Below are 13,262 nucleotides of genomic sequence, written 5' to 3'. Positions count from 1 at the left end.
GAAAGAGTAATAACTTTGAAAGGCGGGAGCGTCCTTTTGGCTTAGAGGAGAAGAATATTCTTTCCTTTCTTTCCCTTATCGTCAGTTCTCATTGTTCACCTCTGTTAATATTAAAAATTAATAGGATATTGCCATGGTTTTAATATGGAACTTCCAGTTAAATTATCACAGAATATAGGTGATAAATGTCTAGAAGTCATACAGCAAATGTTTCATATTTCATGTGTATTTTTCTTTCCTTAATTCAATTTTAAAAAAGAATACTTATCACCAGGTTGGAAACAAGATTCAGTGTTGTAACCTTTTCTGTTGTATTTGCTTATTCACACAAAGTACAACAGTATTTCCTGTTAATCATATCTGTAACTATCAAGCAATTTTCTAAAGCATTCATCTTTGTTATTTCTAGGTGCTAACAGATGTAGCAGTTTTATTACAAACAGAAGTATGCTAGCTATGATAATTTGCTTTTGTTTAAGGTTTAGTTGTGGCTGAAATAATGCTTCAATTTTCACTCTTGAAACAGTTGTTTTTCCTGGTATAGTTGTTTTTAATATGTATTGTAACAATTTTTAACATGTGTTGTAACAAAAAAGAAAAATAAATCTAGCTCCCATGTTACTAATCCTGTATTATTTAACTAAAATTTGGATTTTTTTTTTCTTCAGAAGCTGAAAAAGTGGCAGTTGTTACTGCTGCTGCCACCACCACTGCTGCTGTAGTAAAACAGGAATCTCCACAGACAACTGCTCCTGTGCAGGAGAAAATGAATCCAGGTGACCCCTTAAAAGTAGCTCAACAGGATGCTGTAAATTCAGAGCAATTGGCAAAAATACAGGCAACTGTTGCAGTAGAAGGATGTACTGATGAGGAGAATACAGACAGTGGAGGAGAGGGCATGTACAGAGAACGTGATGAATTTGTAGTGAAGATTGAAGATATAGAGACACTAAAGGTAATCTGAATACTTGCTCTGGCAAAAAAAAATCACAAAAAATCCTTCATATTAATGTAGCCACAACAAGTTACCAAAAGGGGAAAGGCTACAGATGAGTTTTCTGTTTCTGTTCTGATATTCACCTGGCTGCTGCCAAGATACCTTAAAGGTGTTTTTCTAGTGCAGGTTATGAATAGGTTTTATACATACATGGCCTGTGTGCTGGTAACCTCTGTTAGAATGTGAAATTACCTTCTTTTCATATTAAAACATACATTTTTCACAGGCTGTTGGCTAGCTTTTTTTTTTAAGATCATAGTAGGCTTTCAAGCATAAGGTGTTGAGAAAATAACTTCTGGACTTGTGCAGAAGATCTTGGAATTGTCTTGTCTTTTTTTATTTTTTAAGAGGTTCTGCTTGCTATTCTAACAAGAAGTGGCTTCCGTTAGCAACCAGTGCAGCTCTTCATATGAGTTTATGGGAGTGTTCCTTTCTGTCTTCGTTTCTTGTTTTGTTTTGGATTTGTTGCTTCTCAATTTTAAGTTCTTCTGCATGTTTACCTTTCCTATTCAGAGTTTACCTTTTTCTTATCATAGCCAGCAATATTGTTACAATTGGTTTTGAATACTTTTGATTACTTACATATGTGTTCGTCATCTTGAGCTTAGGTTTGAAATGAATTCCTGTTGCTTTGTCATATGAGACAAGTGTTACCAGTTTTAAAATATTCACTTGTCACTAATAACACCAAATAAGGTATGTTATGAGATATTTTTATTTTTATCTTATTTATTTATTTAAGCAGTCAGGAAAAAGGAATTAATACCAAAGAATTGAGTTTTTTGAGTTAATACTTTGCCTGTAGGATTTATACAGAATTCTCATTGGAGCTAATAACTACCAATTTGTTTTTAATGTAATTTATTTCTCAAACTATGTGAAGAATAAAATCAGTTCAAGTTTTTTTTTTTATGATTAAGTTGATCTGAAGGTGTAAAATCTGTTTCACTAGTTCATACTGAGCTATCTCTTTCCACGTTGGTGCAGACATCATGCTGTAATGTTCCTGGGCTTCTGCTACAGGATCTTTAGGGATTTGCAAGCTCTTTACTACTTGTGATTCTTGCATTTTTGTTTTTAAAAATATCTCGCAGAGCAAAACATAAGAAATTGGAAAAATGTTATATTGCTTTAAAAAATAGAGTTTTGTGGCTCCGTTGCATGGTACGTGATGTCCCTATGACACCACGGTGCAGGCAGATCTTGTTGGCACAACTTCTTTGCTGTGAAAATAAGGTTTGTAGGCTGCACTATACTTCCTGTGGTCCATGTCATACTGTCTTGTTGCAAACGGCACATAATGTCCAAAGGTTTGGAGTTGTGAATGACAGTTTTATCCCTGGGTAACTTGCCGAAAAAAATACAATGTGCAAATACACTTCTGGGAGAAAAATAAGCTCTGTTTTTAGCAAATAATTTTATGATCTTACAGGTTGCTTTGCAAACAGGAAAAGAGCCTCCAGCTATTTGGAAAGTACAGAAGGCTTTATTGCAAAAGTTTGTTCCTGAAGTGCGAGATGGACAGAGAGAGTTTGCTGCTACTAACAGTGTGAGTCTTCGTGAAGCCTCGTGGGAACTGATTTCCTTAAGGGAAGTCCAGGGAACAAAATCAAATGTCATTCTGATATATGTTCTTAGCAAGCATCCTTGTGTGGGGAGAGAAAAAAAATGGTTTCTTCATTTCCTCCTGCTCTAGAGTTGTCTCTTAATATATTAATTGGCAGATTCTTTGCTTTTGAGCCTGGGTTCTCTCAGGCTGTGTAAAGGAGCAAGTTTTCACAACCAGAATAAAGTCAGTGGAAATAGGCTTGTGAGCCAAGAGCTTTTTGCAGTGGGAAGGATCCAGATAGGATATGATTTCAGCAGGCAGCTCTTTGCCAGGCAGATAATCCTTTTGGAATGACACAAGAGGAGGATTAAATAAAGGGAGAAAATGAAGCCCAAAGTACCTCTAGCCTTATTTTCTTACTTTAAATACAATGTGGAAATCCACTGGAGAATTTCTCTTAAATTCTAAAGATGATGGCTCATCTTTGTATGTAAACAGGTTGGTTTTAAATTGACTTTTTTTCTTTAGTATGTAGATTTTTAAGTGTTAAACTGAATAATTTTACTTAACAGAGACACTTGTGTTTTTTTTTTTTTTTTTTAGTATCTTGGGTATTTTGGGGATGCAAAAACAAAATACAAACGAGTGTATGTGAAGTTCATTGAAAACGCAAACAAAAAGGAATATGTCAGAGTATGTTCAAAAAAACCACGAAGCAAGCCTGTACAGTCAGCAAGGTATTTTATTTCAATCTGTTTGTCATTTTGCCATACTGTTTTCATATTAAGAACACACCTAGAAGACTTATAACTCAGGTTTATGTTAATTCAGCTTCAAGTTTGAAACTGAGAACTGTGTGTTTTGCTCTAAGAAATAAAATAGAAATTGTTGCTTATCAAGACTTCCCTACTTTGAACCTGTGGATTGTAATAATAATTCATTTTAGAGGTGTTAGGGCTCCATGTACTATTTCCTTCTGTCTTCTTTTGCCATGTTGCTCAACATAAGGATAGAAGCCTACGAGTGTCATGATTTTAGTTTTTTTCTGTGTCATTTTCTCATATCCTGTGGGCTTTGCAAGTTAGGTATTTTTTTCTGGATTGCTTTAATGGCTGTCCTGTCCCAGGGAGTTACATGCTTTCTTTCCAAGCCTGGAAAGTTAATTTTAAAACAAAACCTCATTGCTGAAGTTAGTTGTTGCAAGGATGGTTTTCCTTCTTTTCTATGTCCTTGCACATTGAGAATATTTTACTTTTCTTGTGGCAACCCCAACCCCAGAAAGCCTTATCACTTCGAGTCATCCCATGTAATCTCTATCCCCTTAGAAATCAGTAAATCAGTATTGCTTTTAAACCACCACCAAGGATAAATAAAAGCCAGCCAAATCTGTCACTCTGGAGAGCCATGTAAGGAATGCAGGGCAATGGTGGTGTGGTTTTGCTTATTCTCATAAATATACTACTGGTCTTACAAAATGTTACGACCGCAAATGTCTCTTACGCAGGTACTTAGGCTACCTCTGAGATTTCCTCTGTCACCTTCCTTCTGATAAGGTCTTCACTGTCATTAACTTGCTAAGGGTTTGGCTATTGCATTTTGTGTTGACCTTTGATTATGCTCTTGGAAAAGAATGCAGATTCTGTATTGTACAAACTCTGTCACGCTTTAACACTTAGCTTATTTTATTTTCTCACAACTTCAGATGACATCTGTAAGTTTTCTATATGGATTTTCAATAATGCAGATGTTTTCTTTATCAAGTCTTAGTAAATTAATGAAAAAAGTTAGTGCTCTTCATTCAAGAATTGACTGTGGTTTTAAGTCTAGTTTGCTTTCAAGTAAAGCAATGCCATCAGATAATCAATTCTACAACATAACCATGATCTACTTAGAACTAGCGAGGATTCTGATGTTTGGGTTTTTTTTCTTAGGGTACAGAAGACTGTTCCAGAACCTGTTCCTCCAGTGCTCTGAAACAGTCCTGTCTTAACAAAACATGATGATTACCTTGTCTCCATATGTTCTATCAGTACTGTTTTTGGCTCTCATTTCTGTCTTTAACTGGTGCTCTTACAGCATGATGATGTATTTTTTGAGGCAGTGTGATTCCACCTGTCTTCATTTCACTAAGCTGGATTAATCAAGGTCTTTCAGCTTCTTTGTCTGAGGCAGGCTTTCCATTATCTATTATCTCCATCCATTTTAGTTTGAAATCTTTATCTGTGACAAGCAACTAGAATTACTCTTGGTGTTCCAGAAGAACACTAGAAACTTTGTTAGTATTGTTTTACTGATTCCCATTTGAACTTTACCATTTGGACAAAAAAAATCTTGCGTGGCACTTCCCAGAATTATATTTCCCTGACAAGTTTTCAAAACTATAGTATGTTGTCAGTCTAAAGTACATAACTTTGTACTTATGCTGTGAAGTTTCCTGTTTGTTTTCCTGGTTTGGGTGGTGGGAAGAGAAAAGAGAGGAGTTACCTGATTTCTTATTCCAGTCCTCAAGATCCTGCATTTTTTGCATTTTTACCTGTATGATACTCTCTCCCACATTTGTATGGATACAATATCCCAAATTCACTTTGTCATCAAATCTTATTGATTGCTAGTATTTGTTCACGTCTCTCAAGTATTATTTTTTTCATTAAATAATAAATTTTAACATTACCACAAATCTCCTACAGCTCATAAATTCTACTAACTTTTTACAATTAACTTTGTGCCTGTTTGTCGAGTTACAAACTGGGAATGCTGTTTAATCATCATAATAAAAATCAATAATTGAGAGTAATTGAATATATATCAAAATATAAACTTTATATCAAAAATATAGTACTATAAGGTGTATGACCTAACTCCTAGTTACATATGACAATGAAGTAAGTACATATAATCCGTGGGGAAATACATTCTGATTAAATAAGACCATAGAGGTTTTGTTAATGTCAAAGCTTGTGTGGTAATTGTTTTTATAAAGATTGTCTTCATAATGTTGCAGGACTTTTCATTCCAAGCCTAGTAGTAGCAACAACAAAGTCCCTGATCCACCAACACCAAAACCAGCAGCAACAAAAGTCTCTTCTGTGAAACCCAAAGCTAAGCAGCCAAAGGTAAAGGCTGAACCACCACCAAAGAAAAGGAAAAAGTGGAAAGAAGAATTTTCATCTTCTCAGTCTGATTCTTCACCTGAGGCCCAGAGTGATGAGGATGGTAAGCAAGATACTATTGTTAGCATTTAGGCCTATTTGAGCTTAACTGAAAATAGTATTATAAAAGTATGCTGCTTGATGTTGCAAATTTTTCTTTACTAGCCTCAGAAAAAAATATTAAAATATGGCAGTGCCAAGCAAAATTGGTTTCTTCAGACTTTTTACTTGTTGCTTGTGCATGAGCAAATGTATGCAACTGAAGTTATCTCAAATGTAGTTTATCAGTTAGATAAATTTTTTTTTAATATTTGCTTTCTAAGACAGGTACATTGGGAGGAGGAGGAGCTTTGATTTTCAAATAGATCTCAAGAATTGGATTCTTTTTTGATTTTCCATTGCAGCTCTATGTCATGTCTGGAATAACATTCCTGCAGTGCCTGTCTGCATGCAGATGTGGGCAGAATTCAGTACTATGGTTGTTTTATTCAAAAACCAAGGAGAAAGAGCAGTTGGCTTTTTGGCTGCTTCATTGCTTGTCTAAATGCCAGATGCCCAAATGCGGTGTGCTGAGCAGATTTGCTGTTGGGACATTCATGGTGTGTTGGAACATCGAGATATGATGTTTGCAGTAATTCTCTAGAAGAGCAAGGAAATTTTTTTAGTGTACAATGTTTATAAAGAGTACCTGTGGTAGCAGCTCTGCAGTGCACTTTGCAGGAGTTCTGTTTATTTCCTGCGTGTTTGCAGTTAGGCTCTGTAGCACCCATGATCTGTATTGCTGCATTTCCAAAGCACGTTGGCCTCAGTGACTTGACTGTAGGTCAGCTAGGGTTGGTTTACTGGAACAGTGGCTCTGCTGAGGGCAGCACGTTCAAAATACTATTTTTTTCAAGTAAGCTAACCCAAATAACTGTTAATATGTACAAATGTCCGTATTTAAAATTTTGAGTAACCTGATGATGATAGTCCATATCCATAGAAAGGTGGATATCTGAGAAAGTTCAAAGCCTTGCTAGTAAATTACTGCAACACACTGGTATCATACTTGGAGCCTGTGAAAAGCTCCAGAACACTTACTCACTGATGGCTGTTCCATATTCATGTTTAAAACTGGTGTCTATGAAAAAATAAAAGTTCCCTCAGAGTAAGTACAAATATGCCTGCATTGCTTTCCTGGTGAAATTTCTTGTGCTTGTTTTTTGGTGAAGTGGACAAGTAGGTGGGATTGACTTCAGTGATAGGCAGGCTTCTGAGTGACACTAGTGATTTTTGAATCTTTTTCTGTTGGACAACTTGAAGTTTTGTGGTTGACCTCAAGTTTTGCAGTTTTAGGAGGTACTTGCATTGACGTGAAATCTGCATTTAGGGCATTTTCCTTGACTAAACTTATTAATTATCTGTTTTCTTAGACTTTCATCTACAATAACAGGAAAATTCCCTAAGATATTATAATCTAAATGCTGATAGTTACAACTAATTGTATTGTTTGTACCAGATTTGGTGTTGGAACCCATTTTTGGCATGTAAGTAGTCCGAGTATTATTCCTGATTGTATTGAGTTTTCATCTCTTGGGATACCAGTAGGGGTCACTTGTGTTTTAAGAGAGAAACCTTCAGTTTTGAAAAACAAACATTTGCAGCATATTGAGGGAAAAAACTAATAATATTCCAATTAATTTTCAGAGCTTGTACCTCCAGCTCCCCTTGTTACTCGCTTTTTGAACACAAGAGCTATGAAAGAGACTTTTAAGAGCTACATGGAGTTGCTTGTTAGCATTGCCTTGGATCCAGACACAATGCAAGCCTTGGAAAAGAGCAATGGTACAGTATGTTTAAAATTTGTATGTTTTTATTGGATTTTAAAGTTTAATAAAGCAAATCTTTTTTCATAGAAGACAAAACCCCACCAAACTTCTAGCTATACACCCACATCTGAAGAACACTTTATGCAAATTATTTATGTGTATGCATACATACATAATTGCACTGAGTAGTCATTGGAAATACTGTCTTGTCTGCTTTCTTACATTAGACTTGTGTTGTGAATGTCAGAACTTGGCTCTTTATTGCTGTTGTTACTATCTTTTATAGCAAGCATTTCATGTCTGTTTATTTTCTTAGAAATACCCGTGTAACTATATAAGTAGTTAAGCATATGTATATAAGTAGAACAGGACTGCAGTCAGCAATTAAACTGTGTAATATCTGGACTGGTTTAGCAGGCTGATCCAGAATAAAAGGTTTTTCTCTCAGATTTGAAATTAGTTTGTGCAAATTGCATTATTTTTTTACTTCCATGGTTTGTTAATAGGTTGAATAGATTAAATAGGGATCTCATTACTGTGTCTCTCTTAATCGTCAACTGCTGTCTTTTTTTCTGTGTGTTTTAGATGAGCTACTTTTGCCTCACATGAGAAAAATTGATGGTATGCTGAATGACAACAGGAAAAGGCTGCTCTCCAAATTACGCTTGGATCATACTTTCAAGGTATTCCCTTTTAAATTGTAGGATTTTTGAAGTAATATTATAAGTCATTGGATGCATACCATGCAGGCACAACTCAAAACCCAGGAGGCAAATTTGTAACAAAAGTGAATGTGGATTTGAAAGAGATGCTCTAATTTCAGTGAGTGTTTGTGGCATTTGAAGAACATTTTATGATGGAGGAGGTTGTACTGTAAAGTTGTAGTTTTTATTCCCCGTGGTTCATTCTCAAGCATGGTTCATTCTCAAGCATTTTTTCTTTTAAGCTTCTCAAGTTTGGAGAAAGCAAATGTTTCCTGTCCTTCTAGAGCTTTTTGGGTAAATGATTGTATTGCATAAAAATCTTAATAAACTTTTAGATTAAATATCTACACTGTGGAGCAGAGCTCTGAACTTCTTTGATGTAGAGAACATTATCAGAGTAGTTTAAAACCAGGACAGAGGGACTCAAGAGCAACTCATTTGTGTCCTCTTTCATTTATCTTCAGCATGAAAGGTTGGGAGAAGTGTGGATAAGAAGCCCATACTGCAGTATCTTTAGCATGTTAATAAAGAGGTAATAAGTAGTAATAAATAAACAGGTCTGGATGTGGGTGGGGAAGAGGACAGCTGCAACACCTCAGTAGAGAAGGTAAATGGGAGGAGAATCACTGTGGTTCCTGCACTTCCCACCCACCCTCAGTGGTTTACCAACAGTGAAGCAGACCTGTCCATAAACGCTGTTACACCAGACTTGCTCTTTTGCCTTTTGCTTGTCCCTTTATGTCCACAGTACAGAGACACTTGAAGAATTAGTTGTCTCTCTGTACTGCTGTGTGGTTATTTCCGAGAGCTAGGTGAGGAGGGAGGAAACAGCAGAACTTGTGGTTCTGCTTTTTCATCATGAGATCTTTAAAAGATATTTTTTTCCCACAGCCCATTCCTGGTAAGTCATGTGGGACAGGAGCTTTTTTCTAGTAGGCTGCACTCTTAAATTTTCAAAGAAAAACAGCCAATTTATCAGCAGTCTGAGTTGCTGGCTGTTCTTGAATTTTTCATAATCCTTTTTCTTTATGTGCTCTATTTAAAGAACGCTCTGGAGAACTTCCCTGAACTGACAGTGATCACTCGGGATGCTAAGACAAAAAGTGGAGGAACATCTGTGTCTAAGATCAAAATGAATGGTAAAGCTTACAACAAGAAAACACTGAGGGCTTCTAAATCAACCACTAAATTAGCACAGGTGAGTGTTCAGAGGGTTTATTGTTGCCACCATCGACTTTCAGTATAACCACATTTATATAAAATACTGCTTCGTGTGTTAGGTTTTTTGGTAGATTTATCAAAATATAAAATCTCTTTTGAGGGAGATGTTTTTTCTGCTACAAGGCAGTTTTACAAAAACAATTCAAGCAGTATATTAAATCACTCTTTTCACTCATCTGTGAAACAGTGATATTACAGTAGAGACATCAAATACATTAAATCATTTCATAATGATTCTGCTATTAAAGTTCAATGTATAGACCCAAGTGCTCATGTGCTGTATATTTATACTGGAAGCTTCCTACCCTGTTCTGCAGTGGCAGTCAGCCCTCTACCCTGTTGCTGAAGCAGCAGCGTTGCAGTTGTGGTAAATTCACTGTGCAGCTTGTAATGGTAACAGTGTCTTAAACTTACTGCAAAAACTCTAAATGATACAACGGTTTCTAGATGACAAATGAAAAACTAATGTTAATACTGTAAAAATTGAGACTAGATAACATTTTTTAAAAAATAATTCATCATTGCTTCTTTCTTTATTTCCAATGGCAAAATAAAGTGGTGTATCTTGAAAAAAAAAAAAAAGTAATAAGGTAAAGCTTAAAATGTACACATTGTTTATTTCCACAGTGTTGTTAGGGAACACTATAACTGATTTTGCTGGGCCCTGGCCTACGTAGGCTCACTTCCCAGCACTAAACAGTGGCTAGACAAGTGCCCTGTAAATACAGCCCACGCTCATATTCTTGTCAAAGTAACATAAGTGTTAGGTATCTAACTTACCAGCTCTTCTGAGTCACAAACTATATGCTTTTTTTGCAGTGATACCCACCAGTGCAGTAGAAAAACAGTTAAGCTGTGTTAATTCTTGCAGTAGTTCTTGAGAAGGGGGTGTCTTGCCCATTTTAGACTTGCAGTGCATTCAGGAGGATTGAAAGCATTCTTAAACCTAGTTTTGATAGAATAACTTAGCAGGGAAAGTGGAGATAGAAGATAATTGTGATATAATATAAATTAGTGTACCGAAATACGTCAAAGCAGTTATTTTGAATTAAGTGCTCCATTTCTGAATTGTTGAAAACAAATTATTTACACAAGAAAATGTCTGTTATATCTCTGTCTGTGAAAATAACATGAATTCACCTGAAATAACTCTTCTTTTTGCAGGAGTTTACAGTAGATCCAGAAAAACTACAGTTGTATTCTTTGTATCACTCACTCCACCATTACAAATATCACATATATCTAACGTGTAAAGAAGAGGTGAGTATTTTTCTCCTTGAGATAGTTTTATATTCATTGCGGGCTTTGAGTCCAACCAGAAGGACTGTTTTCTGATCTTGGTAAATGAGTATAGAATTTGGCCTTCTATTTCAATTAATTCTTTATGGCAAAGAAAAGGATATGCTGAGCACGTCTGTTGCCTGTAATGGGCACTGCTACCCAGAACATTCTGATATGAGGCTTACAAAGTTTGTGTGAGATGAGTTTCCCTCAGGATAGTGGTAAGCATTCTTCACTGTTAGCCAAAATAAATAAAATTATTTTTTTCAGAGTGTGTAACTCCTCAGATTTAGAAGCCACTTCTTGTCATAGAATGCCCACTGCTGTATTTTTTCTTCAAATCCTTGTTGGCAATATTCCAAGTAGCAGGAATAGGGGAGTTGAGCTCTAACTCTTGGTTAAGAAATGCATTTTGGGGAGGGCTTTTTCCCTTATTTTTGAAACGTAGACTTTCTACCAGAGAAGGTTACTATTTAACTGCAGAATATTATAAAAAAGAAAATTCTGAAATGCTGGCAGCCTGACATGTGTATGCATCTCTCTCTCTTTTCCCCTTCTCTTTTTAAATAGATTTCTTCTGTTCAGAAGAAGAGTGCAGATCTAGGACAGGAAGAAATTGTTCAGCTGTGCATGAAAAATATAAAATGGGTGGAGGATCTTTTTGAAAAGTTTGGTGAACTTTTGAATCGTGTCCAGCAGAAATGCTTATAACAAAAATGTATCCCAAATCTCATATTTTTCTACAGCACGAACCTGATGGAACAGAAAGCTCAGAGAGAGGCTCTGATATTTTCTACAATGCCAGACCATGTTGTTGTTTGTAGCCATTTTTATTTCTCTTTCTGGAACTTTATGCCTTGGCTCTTGCTAAGGAAAAGTGATGCTGCCAAGGAATCAGTCCTTTGGAGATGGAACTAAACTTAAACCTAACCACATTTTTAACCTGAAGAATTATTTTCTGTTTTGTAAACTATTGGATAACTTAGTTTTATTTTCAGAAATGTTTTTGACAAGTGATAAAGCATGCACTACAGATACTTTCTTCTTTATTGCTAAAAAGATAACAACACTTAAAATATGACAGCTTTTTCCATCCCTGACTAAGCAACAGAAAAGCCAGTGTTGGGGCGAACTAATTTTTACATGTCTGGCCACCAAATTTAGAGTTTTGTACATTTTGTGAGCAGAGCCGGAGTGACATCAGTTCTGTATACGTATATTGCCATCATAAAATCCAGAAATTTCATAATGCTTTATGGACTCCTTTTACTATTGTCATGTTCAGGAGACTGAACATGGAGTTGGTGCAATCCTATGACTGCTTTTTGTGTCAAATTATATTGTAATGAAAGACAATGACCTTAACTATTTTCCCTGTTTTGAAGAAAAAAAAAATATTTTCCTTTATACTGTGTTTTTTTTTTCTTTTGGAAAAAAAATTTCAATTGTACATTTTATCTCACTAATAGTTGTATTTTTCACAGAGAAAATATTGTGGTTAAAATTGTTTCATGTATCTTTGTAATAGACTTGTCATTGTTTTCAGTAAATCTTATTCATTTATATGTTGATTTCATATTGTAAACTATATATCTCGAGGTAACCCTTTTGTTTATACAGGTTTGCTTCAGTGTTAACCAGAATAATGCATACTAGACTAGTTTTGCTTTAAGTGTAGTTGTGTTAGACACTGCAATTATTTTCTGATACGTGAAAATAAATTTCTTACTAAACTAGCACTTGATTAACTGAGAGTTTAAATGAAGAGCTACTACACTTTATCTTCATCAACAAAGATTGATGATTGGATAGACTATATGCAGTGTTAAACACAGCTTACATAATTGTTTGTAGAACTGGCCGTTGCAGAGCTCTTCTCTTTTTGGTGCCTTTTGAGACTTCAGACATTTTTGTAGCTTTTTTTCCCCTCCAGTTTGTTAACAGTTAGTAGTGCCACTAGTCACACTCAGACAATGAATGTAATGGGCTCTGATCAGGAGAACATTTTCTTTAAATTTGCCAACAGAATGCCTTACTGAGTCATTCAGAACAGAGATGTGCTCGACTGGCGTCCTAAAAAAAATGTCATGTTGGTCTTTTTTCAGATTTTTTTGGAAAAAAAATTGATTCCTTTATCCTCTCACTGCCACTTAGTGCCTTAATTTCAGCCAAGAAAGCGGGGTTCTCTCTTCATTGGCCAAATGAAATGTTCATTGCCATGTGACTTTTTTTCCCGTTACCTGTTTTGATCCTATTTAGTGGTTAAATATTCATTAGACCTTAGAACTATGAAGAGTTTAATGAATAGATTTGAAAATGAAATTATTTGTTCTTGAGTAATCAGATAGAGGTTTGAATATTAAGGTATGTACAGAATTTTAGCTGGTTAGTTTTAGAACCTTGTAGGATGTTTACCATATTTCCAAAGCTTTTCATCTTTTAAAAGCAATAATTCTCCTTTACGATTTGTATGCAGACTACAGTGAACATAAATGGGTACACATGCCCTTGACTTTTTAAAAGCCTCTTCGTAGTGGTTTTGCTTTAAAAAGG

General features: G+C 35.5%; 1 protein-coding gene across 1 annotated transcript; it reads left to right on the top strand.

The window, feature by feature from the left end:
- The first annotated feature begins 766 nt into the window (after positions 1-766).
- LOC103770416 (glutamine and serine-rich protein 1-like) lies at positions 767-12,080 on the top strand. Its single transcript, XM_008937672.1, has 9 exons — positions 767-955; positions 2,430-2,546; positions 3,150-3,283; positions 5,548-5,759; positions 7,397-7,519; positions 8,089-8,186; positions 9,253-9,405; positions 10,593-10,688; positions 11,280-12,080. Exons 1-9 carry the CDS (start codon positions 767-769, stop codon positions 11,418-11,420), a joined length of 1,263 nt encoding a protein of 420 aa, XP_008935920.1. The 3' UTR covers positions 11,421-12,080.
- The last annotated feature ends 1,182 nt before the right edge of the window (positions 12,081-13,262 follow it).

This window comes from Merops nubicus, unplaced genomic scaffold (genome assembly GCF_000691845.1).
Source record: "Merops nubicus isolate BGI_N331 unplaced genomic scaffold, ASM69184v1 scaffold39153, whole genome shotgun sequence".
In the NCBI taxonomy this organism is placed as follows: domain Eukaryota; kingdom Metazoa; phylum Chordata; class Aves; order Coraciiformes; family Meropidae; genus Merops; species Merops nubicus.
This window is presented reverse-complemented; position numbering and strand designations above follow the sequence as displayed.

Bases quoted from the DNA above. Each gene is read 5' to 3' on its own strand.
- LOC103770416 (XM_008937672.1), top strand. From the start codon at position 767: ATGAATCCAGGTGACCCCTTAAAAGTAGCTCAACAGGATGCTGTAAAT. The intron at 5,760-7,396 runs GTAAGCAAGATA...TTGTACCTCCAG, and splicing joins GGCCCAGAGTGATGAGGATG to CTCCCCTTGTTACTCGCTTT. The intron at 8,187-9,252 runs GTATTCCCTTTT...CTCTATTTAAAG, and splicing joins GCTTGGATCATACTTTCAAG to AACGCTCTGGAGAACTTCCC.